Consider the following 21,441-nt stretch of genomic DNA (forward strand, 5'->3'; position numbering starts at 1 on the left):
TTGTCTAGAATATTTGTTATTTATAATTTCGAAAATCGTTCTTTAAAAAATAGATTAACATAAATCATAATTTCAGAAAAAAAAAGTAGAATTGATGAAGTACCTAGCTAAAATAATACTCCAAATACCAAGATAAATTAACCTAGATACGTTTCTAAATACATAGGTATGAGTATAATAATATAAAACTATTAACACGCAAACAATAGTGGATCCTTCTGTCCCGTTGACTTCATCATATAATTGTGCACTGCACGTACAATAATATATATTGTCTTCTATCGATCGACGTGTGTTGTGTTACTTATGTATTATATATTATAGCTCCAAGGCTGGCTCGATGAACTCAGAGCCGAAACTGATGGTTGTGATGAGGCAGCAGACACTCTGGAAGGAACTGAAAGAGCTCTAGAACAAGTCAGTCACCAGCGGGATTCTTGTTTGGATGCGTGCCATTCTACAATAACCGAAGGGGAGGCGTTGTTACAAGAACTTAGGTAATCAAACAATAATGTTTTGAGAGTCGGAAGGTTATGAACACTAGATAATAATAAAAATAATAATAATAGTAAATAGTTAGTATTGTTAAATTATTTTTCGTAACAACTTTTGCATAATATTAGAATTTAATATTAATATCACCAATATATTTTGTATATCAACACATTTTATACAAGTACTACGTATGTAATCTATTCTATTTCAGACTACGGAATTAAAAATGATATAGGTTAAAATTGATAATCATTTTGCACAATCATGCAATAGCTAAAAATATTTTGGAGCTTTTTCAGTAAAAGTTAAAAGATTTTCTGATTCTGAAATTGTTTTCTTATTGGTTTACACATACACACACCCCTATATATATATATATATATATATATATATATATATATTATTAATGTCAGTCCTCAGATATTATTGATTATTCAACTAAGATCTAAAGATTTAAGAATTTGTGCATTCATTTTTGAATTAGATATATATAATACCAGTGAGAGGGTTATCCTCTGTGCACCAACATAGTTACATCATTAGTATAAACGTGTTTCATAAAATTAAATCAAATAATTTACTAAAACAGTCGTTTAATAGCAAAGCAAACTATCCCAATTCTGCCTAGCTGCTAATTTGTTTGCGATTGGCTAAAAATCAGTCAGTACATTGGCGCCTGTTCTTTATCGTTCGCATTTTCTTATCTTACGTTTCTGTACGTCTCTAAATAATTTTATTCACGCATTATTTTACGTTTGTTATCTTAAGTTTGCATGTATAACCTAAGCGCTTATATATTCGTAGTGTTATTACTCCGTTCTAATGATGATAATTATATATGTACGTTTCACAACATTTTCATTAGTTATTAATTTTTGGTTTACCTTAAAAAAAAATGTATAAAAAAAAAAAATCAATTACCCAAACTAATAGTACTATGGTGAAATCTAAAATTACTTGGGCGAAAAATAATAACAAAACTACTATAAAAAAATTGTTAGAATACGAGTTTGTAGTTAAAAAAAAATTGCAAAACTATTATTAAAACCAAATTTTTTTCTCTGTAGAAGTGGAGGCGTGACTGCTGAAATGGACCCCACTGGATCAGTTGCTGCAGTAGATGCTGCGCTCGAGCGTTTAAATAAACAACGCTTAGAGTTGGAACAACTATGGGCAACTCGAAAATTAAAATTGGATTTATGCCTGAGATTACGGATTTTTGAAAGGGATGCACTCGAAGTAAGTTCTTTAAGAATAATCTAATGTATCTTTATATGTATAAATAAGAAAAAAATTGACATTATGAATATTCTTTGTTTTTATAATTAACATTAATTAATTAATTTTTCTTATTATTAAAGGTATCAATAATACATAGTCACATGGACTGTATTTCTCAATATTTTTTGTACAATCATTTATGGCATTGATTTTTTATATAATTGTTCTGAATTTGTTGTTATTTTTTTTATCATTAAAATTAATGTCTTAAATGTTAACAAATAATTTGTGGATAATATGTTTTATTTTTCTATGAATTGTAGCAGAATAACAGGCGCTAAGTAAATACAATTTTTTCAATTCACTGGTTTTAAGCCAGTTCTATTCTTAGCCTTTTAGAACTATAGCAGGGACATACTGGCAATAATACTTTAAATTCAATGTCAGTTTGATATGAAAACAAAAAGTTTATTCTCTGATTTCCCGTTGTCTTCATAGTTATTCTCATGTTCATTTAAAACACCCTGTGCAGACACATAATTCAATCAGCACCCAAGTATTATTTTATTTATTTATTTTTCCATTTTTTTATCTATGCCTTTCAGGTTTCTTCTCAGTTGGAACTTTGGGCAAATGAACTAGAACGAAATCAAAATGAAGTAATAACAACATTAGCAGAAGCTGAGTCACGGTTATCTCGCCACAATGATTCAGTAGCACAAATGCAGGCAGCAGTTTACCAAGCACTGGAGCAAGGCGAACAATTGGCTCAAGTAAATTATTATTAATATAAGAAGAAGATAATGGGATTAATAAAATATTAATTAATAATAATCACCACTATTAAAATGATGGACCAAAAATATTTTTAATAATGTGCTATGTACCTATGTGTATTTGTTAAACAAGGTGTTGGATAAATCCGGAGTCGGTGTAATGGCTGATAGTCAATATACTGCTCAAACTAGAGTACAAGTGTTGCTTGAGTTTTTGCATGAACGACATATGGACTTGGTAGAGTTATCAGAAATTAAACGTAGCCGGCTTGATCAAGCTGTTCAATTGTGTCAATTTAATAATGATGCATCACAAGTAAATATATTTTTTTTATTGAGAATCGTTATGTTTTATACTATATAACAGGATGATATGTATTAATTTTTTTTCACTCTTAGGTAATTAGTTGGATTCGTAATGGTGAATCAATGCTATCAGCAAATTTTACTATTCCCAACTGTTTAGTTGATGCAGAAATTCTGAAAAAAGAACATGAACAATTTCAAGTTGCGATTGAAGTAATTACACTAAAATAAAACATACTTTGATAATTTTCAAACCATTTTTACTTTTAGAAAACTCATTCAGCTGCTGTTCAAGTAAAACAATTGGCTGAATCTCTTGTAGCAGCAAATCATTATGATTTAACTACAGTAAAAGAAATGGCAGTTGAAGTGACTAAACGGTGGCAACAGTTGGTTACATGTGCTGAAGAACGACACAAATTAGTCACCGCTAGTCTAAACTTCTATAAAACTGCAGAACAAGTAAATATATATTTTAACCATTGTATTATCTGTGTTAACTGTAAACTTTTTTAGTAATGCATTTGTTTCAAACATAAAATTAATGATAAAATTAAAATAAAATTAAATCTGAGGGCGTGGGTTCGAATCCCACTTCTGAACTGTAGGAGGGGCCTTAGTCCTACACACTAGGAAACTCACAAGCCAATTATTAAAACACAATTAGATATTTATTAAACATGAACATTATAATTATTATTAACAATTTATAAAAAGACAGCGAAACGGCCGAAACGTAATAAATAATAATCACGCGAACGAGTGCAAGGCGGACGACTCGTCCGCTAGCGCTCGCACGACAACGACGACGACTGTGGACGAGTGTGTAGTGTCCACTCGCACACACACACTACTGCACAGTCGTTTAACGTCGGACTGTAGGCCGACGGCACAAACAAAATATCTTATCTATGTTATCATACTACAATTTTATTTATTTTTATTAGGTATGTTCTGTTATGGATAGTCTTGAAAGAGAATACCGTCGTGAGGAAGATTGGTGTGGTGGTGGTAGTATTGAAGCTGATAAATTAGGACAACTTTGTACTAAACATCAAGAACAAAAAGAAGCTTTTCTAAAAGCATGCACATTGGCCAGGCGAACGGCTGAAACATTTTTAAAATATACTAATCGTAGCTTGCAGTATTATAGCTGTACTAATCAGTCTATAGCTACTGTAGACACAGCTTCTGAAGCTAGAGTTAAAAACATTCTTGAAAAATTATCAGGCCAGGAAAACAAAGTACTCGATCATTGGTCTCAAAGAAAAAAACGACTTGATCAGTGTCAGCAGTTTGTATTGTTTGATAAGTCAGCCAAACAAGCAATGGAGTGGATACACAATGCTGGTGAACAATATCTAAATACTCATACTACTGTTGGTGCTACACAGGTTAGTCAAATAAATAGTTAAGATTAAATTATTATTATTAAAATTTTATTTACACTTAGGATGAAACAAGACATTTACTTCGTGAGCATAATGAGTTTAAAACATCGGCCAAAGAGACACGAGAAAAAGTCAAGTTATTAATACAGTTAGCTGACAATTTAGTGGAAAAAGGCCATGCTCACGCCAATGCCATAAAACAATGGGTGGCTGCAGTTGATAATACCTACAAACATTTTAGTTCTAGAATGGATAAATATAGGTATATAAATGGTACAACTAAAAGTTTATAAACTTAAAATGTAATTTTGATTTTATATGTTAAGGTTTGAATTGGAAAAGAGTTTAGGCATTCAAGAACATGTTGATACTCGTGATCTGTCCATTGATAGAAACTCAGATCCAAATTTAGAACAAAAAGTAAAAGAATCAACTAAAGATCTGAAAGAATTAAATGAAGAAAAAAGGAGATCAGCTAGAAGAAAAGAGTAAGTTAAAATAAGAATTTATTTTTATTTTACTTTACAAAAATTATTATATTTTTATTTGTTTATCTAGATTCATTATGGCGGAACTTCTCCAAACTGAAAGAACATATGTAAAAGACTTAGATGTTTGTATCAAAGCTTATTTAGATGAAATACGGGCTCTTCAAAATGTCCCTATTGGACTTCATGGACGAATTGATATTCTATTTGGTAACATTGAAGACATACGCAATTTTCATAGAGATGTTTTTATCAAAGAACTGGAAAAGTATGAGACAATGCCTGAAGATGTGGGACATTGTTTTGTCACTTGGGCTCAAAAATTTGATATGTATGTGAAATATTGTAAAAATAAACCAGAGTCTAATGCCATATTAGTGCAACACTCTGGTTCGTGTGGTGGCGTTTTTGAAGAGCTTCAAAAGAAACATAACATTGATCATCCTATTGCTGCTTATTTAATAAAACCAGTACAAAGAATCACCAAGTACCAATTGCTATTAAAAGATCTCCAATCATGTTGCAAAGAAGGCCAAGGAGAAATTAAAGATGGCTTGGACGTGATGTTGAGTGTACCCCGAAAGGCCAATGATGCATTGCATCTGTCTTTATTAGAAGGATGTGATATTTCTACTGATGAACTTGGTGATGTTGTTGTACAAGATACATTATACGTTTCTGATTCAAGACATCATCTGTTACGTAAAAGCCGTGAAAGGCATTGTTTTTTGTTTGAATTGTATTTAGTATTTGCCAAACATGTAAAAGATCACTCAAATAATCCTAAAGTAAAATACCTATACAAAAATAAACTCATGGTAATTTATCTTCAATATGTTTGATTTTTTTATAGTATTAATGTTTAATACTAAACTTATTTCAGACTTCGGAACTTGGTGTAACTGAACACATTGAAGGAGATGAATGCAAATTTGCCGTGTGGACTGGCCGTGCACCAATTTCTGATTACCGTATTGTGTTAAAAGCGTCCACATTAGAAGCAAAACAAACCTGGGTGAAAAAACTCAGGGAAGTAATTCAAGAAACATACTTCAATTCAGCTTTGCGTATGTATATGCCCAAAAGTCCAGCAAAACTTAAACCTGACAGTCAACGATCTAGCCGGTATGTGTATTACACATTTGCTTCTCAAATTATTATAATCAATTTAATTTATCATATAGAGATTTAGAAGAAGAAAACTTAGACCGAGGATCACTGGCTTCTTTTGGATCAGGAAACACTACAGATTCCGACAAGGTACGTACTAAATTAATATAATATAAATAATAGTAATAATAATAATAAGTTATAAAATAAAAACTTTAGAATTTTATTCTATTTTATGAATTATTTTGGGGGCTCAACGTGAGTTTTTTAGTCCGGTGAGGCACCACAGTAGTTTTTAAAAAAGTTTTTAATTAAAAATTAATAATAAAGTAATGTACTGTTTGTCGTTTGATAAGTAGGTAACCTGGTAACAAATTCAAAATAAACAAATGTTTATTTTTCAGCTTAGACCTGAAATTAGATTATCTTTAAATATTGTGAGTATTATTATGTCGTTAGTTTTTTGTAAAATAATTTTCTTATATAAGCATAATTTATGTGTCAGATTGTATTAGAACATTAAACCATTTACTAATGTACTTCAATAAAACTATTAGGTAAATTTTCGTTAAAAACACCTATAAATAGAGTACATACCTATATTTTGTTTCAAGTTCTTTTATTTTGAATATAATAGTTATTACTTTAAGTTACCAGAGAAGTGTATCATATATGTGCTCGCTTCCCGAAGATGTATTACTGTAACAATTTTGTGCAAACAAACGAAAACTTGTTACTCTAACGAACGCAAGTTGCTGACGACTTATCTTAGAACTTATGACCAATTTCATGACATTTTTATCAATAACTAAGATGTTTAATTTAATTTTTCAACTCTCATAATATGTTGGTTTAAGTTGGCTGAATTAAAATTTAGTTTTGGCTTACGAAAACCAAATATTTTTGTTTGTATAAATAATGGTTTTCAATGATAAACAGATTAAATTACTATTATAATTATTATGAATATTGCATATTTTCATATTTTTTATTCAAGCGTTTAAATGGTAACCACGGTTATTATGTATCCGTAATTTTAACATAAAAAAAAAAAGTTACCTTGGCAAAGACTGACTTACAGTTTTTAAACTAGATATTTTTGTTTGAAAATGTTGTTCCTAAGTTTAATACCAAGTCACTAGTTTAAATAGTCTAAAATTATTGTTAGAAAACTGAGAAAAAAATCTTTTATTTATATGAATTTATTTTGTTATGTTCCCCTTATACGAAAATAAGCATTGTTTTTTTAATTTGTGGTTTTTTGATATGTCTTGTGAAGTCGTGAAGAACAGTATTTAATACGGTTTATTAAAAAAGTTTTTTTTAATATTATTTAGTAATTACGTTATATTCCTCAATATATGGCGATAACTATTTCAGACAAATAACAAATTTATTTGTTAATTTTTTTATGAATTGCTCAAAGGAGAAAGTGTTTATTATTAAGTTGTTATAACTTAGGTATATCGTATATATTAAGAAGCATGACAAAATAAACAGGTATGACAGCAACTTTGTGATACGCACAAAATGGCTGACGCTTTGCTCCTTATCAGTACGTTTGTTATCATTCGCAATTCACAAAACCCTTAGATCATTTACTATATGATCTAAGACAAAACCCTTCGAACGATCTCATCGGCATTTTATAAATAAGTGCGAAATCTAATTTATAAAATTACTAGGTACAAGTCTTTAGTAAAAATATTAAATAAGAATTCGAAGAGTAATGATTAATTTCGAAAGACACTTCATTTTTCAAAATATATCACTTTTATCACAAAACGAATTATGCATATTTGATAAGTCTTGTGATCAATTCTCGACCAATGAGAAGTGGAGCATAACGTACGCCATATTTGCGCAGAAAATCATCAGAATGAAATATTGCTGTCATACCTGTTTATTTTGTCATGTTAAGAAGTACAATTTTGTCATTATAATTTAGTTTAAAAAAAAAATACTACATGCCGGTCCATAATAATATTTTTTCGAAATAAAACTTCTTTTAAAATTCTGTTTTACGAATCATAACATCAGACAATTATGAAGATGACATACTAGCTGTTTATGGGAGAAAACGGATTTTTGGCACAAACAAATTTAACACAAATTAACGTAGAACGATTTTGGCATAAACTGTTTTGGGTTAAGGTTGAATGTTTTGGTTAAAAAATTTTGCTAAACATAATATAATTTAATCGTAGATTTTTTTTCCAACTACAATTTACATAAAAATATTTCAAAGCGATTATTTTAATAAGAATGTTCGATTGTTGTGTATCTTATAAACCCGTCATTCTAAACAGATTCGGCATAATCTAATGTGCGTAAATGTATAGATACTCAAACACAGTTTTATGCCAAAACTCGATCTGTCGTCATCTGTTAAAAATGTGTGTATAGGTAACTAACAACACTCAATTGGCATCCGCTCAATCGACTTAATATAGAGCATTAGTGCGTGAATATAGCCATTTTAGCCAATGTTTGTCCAGGTAAATTTAGTAAATACATTGTTTACTCTGCAAACTTCAGAAAGTTAAGTCTGAATGTCTACTGATATAATTGGTTCGGATCTTCAAAACGTCACTATGCTATTATTATGTATAGTGGAGATTAATTTGTAGGTAATAAATAATAATATAGTTTTTTTTTTCCGGAAATTCTCTCATAGGCACTTTATCAGTACATCTACACTATAGCGTACACTGCTATTATAAACTAAATTTTATATTTTAATTGACTGTTAATGGCTTTTCGTCATATTTTATATCAAGTGAGAGCTTTGCACATTGATTTTGTATAGTTTAATATCATTATATTATATTGTTCGTGATTAACATTGCTGTACAATAAATTAGTTGGTTCAATAATAGTTTTGAGTGATGTGTTTATATAATTTAGTTATAACTAAAGTACTTATACGGCTATACCAATCATTCCAGACCATAACAGTTTAATATTAATGAATAATGACTAAAATATAATATATAGGTTTTGTTTTTAACATGGGATAGGTCATCGTTTAATATTAATTAATGTCCTTTTTTTGGATTATACGTATTTTAAAAACGGTTACTCTGCATGATGTTGAATTTGACTTTTGTATCGGTATCACATTATTTGTCGAATCCCAGGACTGAGCGACAACTTAAGATCCTAATTTCAATGTTAGATTTTCAAATTTTCAATTAAACTACAGTGTAAACCTCTAATATAATTGATATATGATGAGTAACGACTATACCTACACCACTTCATATATTCCACACTGACACACCTCACAATCATATATTTCTCCCATCAAACATTGTAAACTCTTAGTCGGCACCATGACACCATTGACCATTAAAGTTGACTATTTAATCGATTTGCCTTATATTAGTGTTTTGTGATTTATCTCCTATGTGGTAATATGTCACTAATTAAACTGCAGACTTAACATTGTATAGTGTAAAAGGATTCTTTTAAAATTGCACATATATAACACTATAGCTGAACCCATTCACTTCGTAGCCTATTCAAAATCCTACCTCTTATATGTCTCAAACTGTGTGTTAAATTCATTTCCTGTTTGGGCCTATCACTTATTAACTTAGCCTATATTTTGTCGAAGTTTGATCGTTAATTATTTAAAATTAAATCGTAATTATAAATATAATAAAAATATATATAAACACATAAATAAGTTTTTGAGAGTATTAATAGGTGAGATAATTAGAATCATCATTATTTCTTCTACAAACACATCCTTCACTTTTTCGTGTGGAAAAAGTGACAAACCAAAAATTAAATGCAGCCATTTTTCTCCTTAAGAATTAGGGTTTTTATACTCTTTTTGTAGTTCATAACTTCGAATATTCCTCCACCAAGCTTGTGATAAATGAAATCTAAATCCCACTAAAAGTATTGAAGGCAGAATTGTATAGCTGCAAAATGTATAGCTTGTTCGAAATCGGCAACGATTATTTTTGGATTAAATCAAGATTGAATGTTGCACATTTACTAAATTACACGCGTAATAATTGGTACATCAACTATAAAATATAAGAGGCGTAATTGGTATACTGACCCTAAAATACAAATTTTGTTTTAGGCGCAATTGGTCCATGCCCTACTAATATAGGTACTGCCTATAGTAAAATTAAAAAGGTTTTATAATCTATAACCAATACCTGTATATATAACCATAGTGAGGTTAACAAAAAAAATGTGTTTTAGTTAAGGCCAAATACTTTATTTTTGACAGCACTGAAAATCGACAATGGGCTCGGGATTTTTACATTTAAAATTAAAAAATCTTATAATTTGAATAGCTTCGGTATCTAACCCGCGTACTATTTATTATTACTATCGTTGGGTATCTATGCAATATTATAAAGTCGTTATTAATCAAAAACTGCGCAAAATATCTAACGGTTAAAAAATGCTCGTGTCCATATGTGTTTACAGTTCGTAATCGACTGAGTAAATTGTATGTGAAAGTATTGAGTGATGGTGAATGCATGAAATGTGCGTCGTCTATATGGCTCTACAGTATACCAAAATAAATAATAGGGACTGAAGCCGGTATGTTATTTGTTTTTTTTTTTACTGAATAGAAGTCTAAAACAACATTATGGCCATAAATATTAGCTATTTAAATTTGAATCCTAGCCCGATAAAAATACTGAAATATTTTTTTTGCGTCAAATAATTTAAAACGTTTGAGTATTTTTTAATTTTAGTTCAACTGAGTACTGACTACATACCCAATGCGTATTTTGATAGTTGTAATTGTGTGCATCTCAGAATGGACATAAAAATATGATTATTCTATACTGGGTTTCTTTTTTGGGTTGTGTGATACTCGTTTTATTATGATAAGTATTAATAGTATTTTTTTCGTATTATATGGAACAGGCCCGCGGTTGCTATGACCATTAGACGTAATTACAATTTACGAAACAATACGATACATTAAATAATACAGATATTAAATTAAATGCATAAAATTACAGAGTATAATTAATAATACTAGTTAGGTTATATAAGATAAATAAGATAAATGAGATAATACAAAATAATATAAATAGGTAAAAATATATACATAATTAATGAAGTATAGGTGATATTAAACATTCGTCTGATGACGAAATCATCATCTCAATTGGGAAATGGTTAACGTGTGCCAAAGGAAGGCTCGAAAAAAAAGAAATTAAATAATTATATGCACATTATTATATTTCAATTCAACTATGATTTAAAAAAAAAAAAATTTAAGATGAATTTCATTCAAAAATATATATCTCTATTGTTCACTTTATTTAATACAAATATTTTTATAATATTAGGTCATACAGTGTCGGTGCTAGATTTTTTGCTGCCCTGTGCCAATTACCTATAACATGTCACCCTTATATAATTCATATATTTTTATTTATAAACAATGCCGCTCCTGAAATTCCAACATTCGTTCTGCCAGCACTGAGGTCATATATAATTTTGTAATCATTGTAATTCAGTCTAAAAGGTCTACAATTGTTTCATATTTTAGTTGAATTTAATGTTTTGGTAAAAAAGTTTTAAAAAAAATGTATCTAATTTATTATTTTTGAAAAATTGAACCCATTTTTATAGGTTAGGTTTTTTTTTGAAAATGTTAACTTAAAAGATTTAATTTAATTTAATTGTTCTAGTTCATATAGGTGTATCAGGAAAAATCAGGTTTTGTCTCCCTATTATAGATATCTCGTATTAAAATCAATAATCATTGAATATACATTTAATATTTCTTTGATATAAGAAGAATATCATATATTTATTTTTATCTAATATTTTTAAATATTTCATTCTGTACATCCAAGAGATGTGGATAATTGGTTAATAAGACATGTGACAGATATCTTATGGATATGTTGTTGATATTAAAAGTATATTAATTACATATATCATTGTACTTGAATCAATAATCATTTAATATACATTTAATATTTCCTTGATATTAGGAAAATATCATATATTTATTTTTTATCTGATATATATGTTGAATATTCATTCTGAACATCCAAGCGATGAGTATAGTTGGTTCATAATATAGACATGCCACAGATATCTCATGTTTATTAAAAAATTTTGTACAGCATTATATAAGACATACAATAGATATACATATATGTAAATGAATCATCAAGGTATATTCATGCAATATTTCTTTGCTATATGGGATAGATGGGGGTATGTGATGCTAATTACAATAGATTTAACAGCTGTGTTGTCGAAAGAAATTGGCAAAGGTTGGTGATGTTGGAAGGTTCAGGGCTTAGAGACTCCGTAAGGTGATCTGATATTTGCATTCTTCCTCTCTCCAAGCTATACACATCACACTCTGTGAGTATGTGTTTATAAGTGAGGAGGACCCCACAAATAGTAATTTTGTTTTGTATATATTGCTACTGTTGAATATTTGTATGGTAAATTATTGTCGACGGACAACATAAAATATTCATAATAAGTACGCGCGACCAACTGTGTCGTGGTGTGCTACAGCGGAGTGCGCAGCAATCGATCGATACCGAGAAATAATTTCAATATTATGTTGTATAGTAGTATTTAGTATGTACCTTCGTATTATGATATAATATATTTATATGATTATGATCTGCAACAGAACACATTATTTTGGACCTCCGTCCTCCACACGCCCTGAGGGAAAATAGTATACATTGTAACATTTCCAATAGCACCTACGTTATGGAGTTTTTGTTCATAATATCTCATACCTCTATATAAAATGTTACGTACGTAACATATTATATATAGCCGTCTATTTAGTTCGACTACGATTGATAACTCGGTTACTCGGTAGTTTAATTTTCACATCGGTGACGGAAATGATCGCTGAAATTCAATTCAAATAATATATTACGACAAGTGTTAAGTACCTGATAACCCTAGATCGCAATTATTATAAAAAAGTAGATAATATAATAAGATAATATAGACGTATATAATCACTATAAATTATAATAGTTCAATATACCGCTTAGCCTAAATTCTCCCCATCATATTTATAAATTATATTTATATTAAAGCTCATATCTACGTCATCTGTCGTGTTGTGTGGATTTTATCTTATTCTAATTGGCTGTTTTAATCGTGGTATTCATTCACTATAATTATAATCTATCGGGAAATGTCCAGAGTTGTACTGATCTAAACTTTTGAACACCATACAACTATTACGACGTATCTATGAATCCGGTGTGTTTTAACCAATAGACTCATTTAAATTGAACATAATTTTTTTTCATATACGTGTTACAGAATTATAAATACGCAGGTGTCTCTCTTCATCATCGTTGATATTTTGGGGATGCAGTTATAAGCAACCAGGTTGATCAAAACTGCATCGCCAAAACACACGTCATGATATTTGAACGTTCGTGAAATTTGATCCTATATATACAAATATATAATATGTATGTTGCCTTTACCATTGTGGTAAAAATATAATAATACCTATATCCCTAAAATAAATAAAACGAAAAGGGCCGACAAGAGTTTTTATTTTTTGTTCCTTTTCTATGCTTTTATTCTCACCCAGATCGTACAATATAGTATTATTTGCGTGTGTACGAAAGTGGCATAGTCGCGCGCGTGAACGATATGTGGGATAATGTTGGGCGATACAGGTGAGGTCAGTGGTGGTGAACAGTTTTTAGATAAGGATAATCCGCTTCGGTGGTGGGTAGGTCGTGTGGGGCGGTTTTTCCTCGACCAGCCCCCGCATACCAATCCACCCGTCCACACCCTGTAACATGCGCCCCTCGAAACCAACCGCCATCCACGACGAATTCTACTCCCTTTGCGTGCCGTCTGTAAAGCGCAAGCGACCGGAGCGCCGCTTGACGCTACACCGCTCCCTCCGTGCTCCACACATATACCACCCATCCTCCGGCGTCTCCACCATTCTACCTGGTCCATACCACACTCGCGTACGCACCGACGCACTACGCACACACTCATCACGCACGTACATATTACGCGCGTATACACACAAAGACTCGTCGGCGGTAGCGGCAGCGAGCGATCGAGCAGAGGCGGCCGGCGAGTGTCGCCAGTCGATGGCGAACCGCTCTGGTCGATGGCAGCACCGAGCTCCGGTGGTGGTGCCCGCCGCGCCGACAACGTGTCGACTGCGGCCGTACCGCTAGCCGCCGCCGCCCCGAAGACCGCGACCACGACGACGGCTAACACTACACCGTCGAAAATGCCGCCGCTGCAACGTCTGGTCGGCGGTCCGCGTCTGGCGGACACTCAGGTGGCGGCTGCAGATAAGTCCCACCGGCGCAAGATATCGTTGCCGTGGTTCAGACAGACGAGCGCGTCGAACATAGCTGCCGCGCTCGCCCGGCAACACACCATTGACACGCCGGGATCGTACAGGCACCGTTCAACAGTCTCGCGATCCTCAGCCGCCACCGCGTCCGAACTGCAGGTATATAGTACAGTAGTGTATGGTCCATGCCAACGCGCGTTTTTGAAACACGTAGATCGTCGACCAATTGGCCATATTCGATTGGATTTCGTGGTGATGTTAATATGTACTACTTGCCTAAGTGATATAATAATCATTGTTGTACAATTTGTACATTAGTATAATTATGAGGTATTAAATCATATTTTGTATTACCTTGGTCGCAGGAAGTTATAAAATGTTACAAAATTCTTACCTATTGTACATGTTAAAAAAATAATAATTTCAACTAAATATAATATATTTTTGTTTGAATTTCAATCTTAAATCTCAACTCATTGAACTATTAACATGAATTTATATCTACATAAATATATACCATATACCTATAATATATTTAATATTTTTATTGTCCAATCTGCTTAAATAAAATACCAAACAATAAGTGAATGTGATATTCAGAGAGAAAAAATAAGACATATAGTTCACAAAACGAAGAAACCACCCGGTGGAGCAACTTTGAGTATTTTTAATAAATGGCTTGTTATTTTTTAGCGAGGTCTTATTGCTATCTATCCCGTTTTCCCCAATCTTATCATTTTCATATTAGGTATATGATACAAATGTATAATGTGTTGTCGTCATTTCGGTTCGTGGTGTCTTCTTTTTTATTTAATAACGTTTATTGAATATTTACAATCTATATACTATACATATTATTTACAATGATTAAATTTGAGGGAGGAGTGGAGGAATGACAGCGATGGGGTGGTGAAAGGGAGGCTCACACAGTAGAGCTAACCTTCACATAAATCTTAAATTTATGTAAAATTTTTGAGAACGTTTCTTGTTCTAATTTGGTGTCTTAAAACGAAATTGTCACACCTATTTACTTTATGTTTATATAATATATCGATATATAACTACGGCGACGAACAAAAATTAATAATTTTAGCAAAAAGTCTATATGGATCGGGCGTATTCTACCCGCGCTCAAATGTATATATGACCAACACGCGTAATAAGTGCGTGAATTTCGTTCAATTTTCTAATTTTACATTATTTTTTACTAAAACATTTATGGCATACTTCTTTTATTTTAATCACCGATCGCAAGAATTTTTATTGTAATTATTATTGTTATTACTTTTTGTCCTCCTACGTTATGGAAACTGATAATAATGAAATTAGTTATTTTAAACACGTAGGTATATGAACCATATTAAACGCAGTTCAATTTTTTTCAAATTAATGTTTTAATGTTTGCCAGAATTTAAAGTATGATAGTGGTTATTCATTGATTGTTATATTAAAAATAGAATAAGGCGTCTTCCTGCACTTTTTACTTAATTATATTTTATTAGGGTAATAGTAATTTACCTGTTATGCATAAACCTGTGTCCTGTACTGTTGACAACAAAATATTCTGTTTAAATTTTATTCACCGCGCTCAGGTGCTCTGTATGTACATTTGAATTATTATTGTTATTATTTGTATCAAGTATTAATCTGCTAATTGTGCAAAATAATGTATTATACACATCCATACATATACATATATATTATATATACATATTAGTTTCTAATATTTTCAGTTTTAAATTATCTAAGTCAGTTTAATAGATATTTTATTATGTCGACAATATCGTCTAAGTTCATGAGCAATATATAATAATATACCACATATAATATAAATTATGTAGGTATTATAGCCGTATAGGTATTATAGATACCTATTATATATTATTACTTTAAGATTTCTATTGTCGTTTTATGTTGCCTATTGTTTGGATTATAATGTATTTCAATACTGTACTTTTTTTCTAATTCTCATAATTTAATTCATTATAAAATGGACTCGGTATTATAGTTACAAAAAATAAATTACAAACTTAAATATATATAGAATGATATAATTTTATGAAATACACACGTTTTAATAACAGTATTAAATATTGTATATAGTTATGTACTCAGATAATGAAAAGTTGTAATTTTATCGCCCTATATATAGTTTCAAAATATTTGTGTGTGTTATCCGTGAAAGTTTTTTATTCAAGTAGATAACAAAAAATAATTATTTACTTACGGGTATCCATTAACCTCGAAGTGTAATATCTTATTTATGAACAGTGTATATAATATTATGTATATTATTATATCGGTGTATTGGCGAATGACGTTATATAGCATAATTTGTTGAATCGATTACATTAGTTTCATTCTTTTCAGTATTCTTTTTTTTTTTTTTATGAAGTAATTAATAAATGTGTATGATGAGTATATTAGGTGTATATTTATTATTTTCTTATACATTTAAGAAGTCTAACGAAATCTCGTTTCATTTAATTTTTTTTAAATCAAATTTCTATCTTATTTATTTATTATTATTATTTTTTTTTATGAATAATGTAACACTCATGAGGGATAATAAATGTAATAATACTTTATAAACTTAACTTTATTATTAGTCTTTAAAATTTGAAAATATCCCTCAATTTTAATTTATGCGCATTTACAGTAATTTTGAAGTTAAATTATCAAGGGAATATAGATAGGCAAGAAAAGATGATTAATGATGTACCTACTTAACGATGTTGATAACTATTGTTTAAATTAATTTATAGGTACGCTATACTACATACTACATATTATATTATTATTATATGATTTCTCAAAGCTCCCAATCCCCTAAAATATTAAATAATCCTAACTATTTTAATTCTTAATTTTATATTATTCTTTGAAGTTAATGAGTACACTATTTGTATAAATATAAAGAATAGATGATACAAATATTTATTATAATATATAGCTTCAAAAAAATGCGCGAGGCCATTTATCGTAGTATTTCCTGAATACGTCATTGGGCACTGGTATATTAGTATTAAATTAATACATATAACCTATATACATATACCTATATATAGGTGTCAACTAACTTTCGGGCCTGTACCTATATCAAATATAGCGCATAAACATACGTTAATTTTTTCTTTATTATAAATTCTTGCATGAAATTAATTCAAAAAAATCCGTATCACCGTTCTTATTATTTAAAATTATAATTCTTGAATACCATCATCAGCCATTCAGTAGTAAAACATTTTCTTTTATTAAATCCTTTCTTCGAGCACAATTTGGACTTTGTGTATTTAAAACTTATAGTTGTTGTGTGAATTTACTATCGTTTTAATTTATATGCAATAAAATTTTTGAATTGAAATTTCGATATCTCAATACCATTAAATGTCAAGACTAATTTTTTTATAAATATTATATATACTAAAAAGGTAATGTTTAAAACTCTGGATAAGAATAATATAGTTGCGAAAATTGTGTATAACATTTATTATTTTTTTCATAAAAAAAATTGAGTAATAATAATAATTTTTGCGCATAATATTATTTGGTAGTACTGTAATGCACGATTTATATAGCGTTCAACCAAACAGACTATATTTTTGTTTTATTTGGCAAACAATCGGATCAAACTTTCGAAACATTTATTACCGTTATAGGAACTCGTAATTTGTCTACAACTCTCTCGGCTCAAGTTGAAATTTAACTATATAGTATTTATTATTTGACGGTTTTCTATATATCAGTGTCATATTATATTATTATATAGGATTATTCGTTTATTATTAAGGGCTGTTCTTACAATTTCCGGTTAAGTGTCCGTTAACTTTAACTGAATATTGTAAGAACGGCCATAAGTATGATGACGAATCCCGCGTTCCACGATAGTAATAATTTGTACGCTTATTATTAAAATATTGTTTTAAAAATTGTTATAATATGTAAAATAAACGTATATCGCAATGTTATTTTCTACCATATGAATTATATTATAACCTTATATTCAGTATATACGTTATAACTTATGCTAAATAATATGTTATAGTATTGATATTAAAAAAATAGTACTTATAATCATGCGGTTATAGGTATAATGCTGTAAATCGCAACTTTTTTTTTTTAACGTTTATTTAAATATACACAATCTGTAAATGTTGTTTTACAATAAGTGCATGTGATGGAGGTGATATGGCTTTTGAGAGGCTGGAAATAAGAAACCGCCCATTGGAGGCACTTAAGGTTGGGGAAATCGCAACTAAAAATTCATTTTTAACTTACATTTTTGGAAATCGCAAATAGTATAATAGTTATTACAACAGTAATCATTATTATTTATTATATATTTTCCCACTATAAACATACAATATTTTCATCTTAATATATTTATTATAATTATTATAATAAATATTTTGTTATGTTTGCAAAAAACATAAATTATATCATTTTGTAATTTAGAGGAAAGCTTTGTGTTATTGTGAAAGTGTATACTTTAATATGTCGGAATAATATTCGTAGTTTTATGTTCAGTGTTTTTACCTTTAAAGTAAAAGTTTACCCCTCGAGAATTGGCTGGGAACAGTTGTTAAATGATCTATATAGTATACCTCGTGCAGCACTTGAAAATTCTGCGTGAATATTTTATTACATTTTAAATAAAAGGAGCTTGAAAAATTCGCTTCACTTTAAATTTTATTTCATAAACCTAATTATATAATATTGTATAATGTAGCACTGTAGCCTCAGTGTTATAATATTTAGTGTATTGTTAGCCGGATAAAATTTCATCTTATTGTATTTGAAGTAGTTAAGGTTGTAAGGCTGCAATAAAGTTGGGGTAGGTAAACACATGTGACATTTTAATTCGTATTTATTGCCGTTAAGTGCGTAATATTAATTATAAGTGAGCCTTTAATTTATATTTTTACCAAACGGATATTAAACGACACTAATAACGGTTATATTTGCGTACCAATATTATATATGCATATATATTATATGCCTTCTTTTTCAATAAATTGTTCTTGTAAATTTAGACATGCGAACCGTGAAACTATATATACGTCAAATAATAAAACAAATAATTTAGCCGTAGTACCGTCGATGCGCTATCGTTTTTCACGCACTAAATTTATAAAAATACCTTTTGATTATTAAAATCATGTAAATGCGTTTCGAGCGGATAACGTTTATAAGCGAATTAAAATTTAACGAGCATGAAAATGTGTTTATTCCGTTACTGCAGCTATAGAATTATAACCATATGATATAATATGATGATATATTATTTAATAGCTTCTCGTTTTATTCTATTATAAGTGATAACAGTGTATAGAAAATATTATTCAATACACTAATCGAAACAGAAGGGGGAGGATCTTACATCGTTTCTCTGTGCATATGAATATATAAATATATATACCTGCGCAGCTGGATCGAACGATTGTATTAAAATCGGTGAAAATTCTAATAAATATAATGGCTGCATAGCCTGGTATTCGCACGCATTACCAGATATCCGTGTACCAGCAGCTATAGCTACGCGTATATATTGTTATATAGGATAGGATACGTATGTATAGGTAGGTCGTATAAAAAAACGCATCCCAAAATTGCTCTGTATTCTCTAATTTTATTTTATACGATCGGATATCCTTTCTTGTACAGTTTTATATATCTGTGTATGCGATATAATAATAATATATGTTGCGCAAGCGAATTTGTGTATTTATAATATAGCATCGCAGTATATATACGTAAATTGAGCTTTTGTGTTTGTATATATTATATTATAGTACAGTATACATTATTGCAAACATTCCGGATTCGCTGCACAGGTGTCCAATCTACTACCTGTAATAATGTAGGTCCTGCTGCATTACAATAAAGCATATATATTTATATATATATTATGTATTGATGTACTTCACCCGTTTCAAAATCTCTTTGACCACATATATTCATTTCGATCTACTGAACATTTTCATTATTATACTTTATTTTTCTCGGTTATGTACTACACATAATTTCACCTTGTGCAGTTCGTTGCGCATTATTAATGTCCTATGGTTTTTGTTCACAGAACTCGGGCGTGGAGATGACCTGGGTAATCGCGGATTTCACGGCCACGGCCGCCGGCCAGGTGACCGTCGCCAAAGGTCAGCAGGTTGAGCTCTTGGACTGCTGTGGTGGTACGAGTGAAATGGTTTTAGTGCGGGTACCATCCGATTGTACCGAAGGACTGGTGCCACATATTGTACTCAAACAACCGCCGTCACTCAAGTCACCGCAAACCACAGGTAAGGAAAACACCGTTCATAAGATAATATGTATTAGTTTATACATGACGTGATTAGGAATAAGTTCGTGATAAAGTACGGAGGAGGCTAAATAATTATCCCGAAGTGTTATCTCAATGATACATTGATACTTGTATCGTTTATTAGTTAATTTATAGAAAAAGTAGTTTTGTACTTTCGATATTCTAAAGCAGTTGTATACCTACAATAATTTAAATGTTCATGCTTAATAAATTTTTATACGCACGAGTATAACAAGTTAATTTGAATTTATATCACTGCTGGTCCCGTGTACTTTTTATAACCATTTGTTATATTATACGTGATGAATTACCCACTGTTGCATTTATTGCTATTTATTGAAGTGCATTTTGATACACACAATTTTTTTGTTTTTCTTCTGTAAATAAATCAGAAGGTTTTCTGGTGCGCGTGAACATGGGAACATGGGAGCTATCCATGTGAGAAGTAAAAATTTTCCAAATTCAGTCCACACACTTATGTAGCAATTGTCCTTGTTCTTTGTTGATGGTCATTACAAATGCGAATCGCACCAGAAACTGCAAAGTTTGAATTCGAATGGCGTATTTGTGGAAATCATTGGGATGCGTAGTAACAGAACTATACATATTCGCCTTTAAATTTTCCGTTTAAAATTGTAATTTTGTTAATGTTGATCATCAACTTTTTCATTGAAAATCTGGTGTCATTGCAGTCGTGCCACGACTGTCGTGGTTGATTGATGTTTCGTAGTAGAATGATTGGCATGCCAAGCAAATCAAGTGACTTTAAAAATTCAGTTGGATTAATGACAACATCGTCTTGATTCATTAAACTATTTTAGTATCGATGGACTTCTACATTGCCGTGTTGCATGGAATTTCGATTTGAATGCTGATATGATATAAGAGACATTTTTATTTATGGCCACTGATAATTTCCGTAATTTTGTACTATATTTTGGAAAACTTTGTCAATTAACTCGTTGGTTGTTCCTGCGATGTGTCAATTATTTTATATTCGGTAATATTGATT

The 21,441-nt window shown here is 30.3% G+C and overlaps 1 protein-coding gene across 4 annotated transcripts in view; it reads left to right on the plus strand.

Moving 5' to 3' along the window:
• trio (trio Rho guanine nucleotide exchange factor) overlaps nt 1–21,441 on the plus strand; it is a 118,478-nt gene that overhangs the window by 57,790 nt on the left and 39,247 nt on the right. For all 4 annotated transcript variants that reach the window (XM_015511720.2, XM_015511722.2, XM_015511723.2 and 1 more), the window contains 13 exons: nt 325–497; nt 1,563–1,734; nt 2,322–2,489; nt 2,626–2,808; nt 2,892–3,011; nt 3,069–3,260; nt 3,746–4,192; nt 4,252–4,451; nt 4,516–4,677; nt 4,748–5,495; nt 5,561–5,802; nt 5,862–5,937; nt 20,190–20,406. In XM_015511720.2, the coding sequence (XP_015367206.1) occupies nt 325–497; nt 1,563–1,734; nt 2,322–2,489; nt 2,626–2,808; nt 2,892–3,011; nt 3,069–3,260; nt 3,746–4,192; nt 4,252–4,451; nt 4,516–4,677; nt 4,748–5,495; nt 5,561–5,802; nt 5,862–5,937; nt 20,190–20,406 (3,100 nt within the window). The remainder of the gene's footprint in view (nt 1–324; nt 498–1,562; nt 1,735–2,321; nt 2,490–2,625; nt 2,809–2,891; nt 3,012–3,068; nt 3,261–3,745; nt 4,193–4,251; nt 4,452–4,515; nt 4,678–4,747; nt 5,496–5,560; nt 5,803–5,861; nt 5,938–20,189; nt 20,407–21,441) is intronic.

Source organism: Diuraphis noxia, unplaced genomic scaffold (assembly GCF_037042655.1).
Source record: "Diuraphis noxia isolate RWA-SAM2 unplaced genomic scaffold, SU_Dnox_SAM2 contig0002, whole genome shotgun sequence".
Classification (NCBI taxonomy): Eukaryota; Metazoa; Arthropoda; class Insecta; order Hemiptera; family Aphididae; genus Diuraphis; species Diuraphis noxia.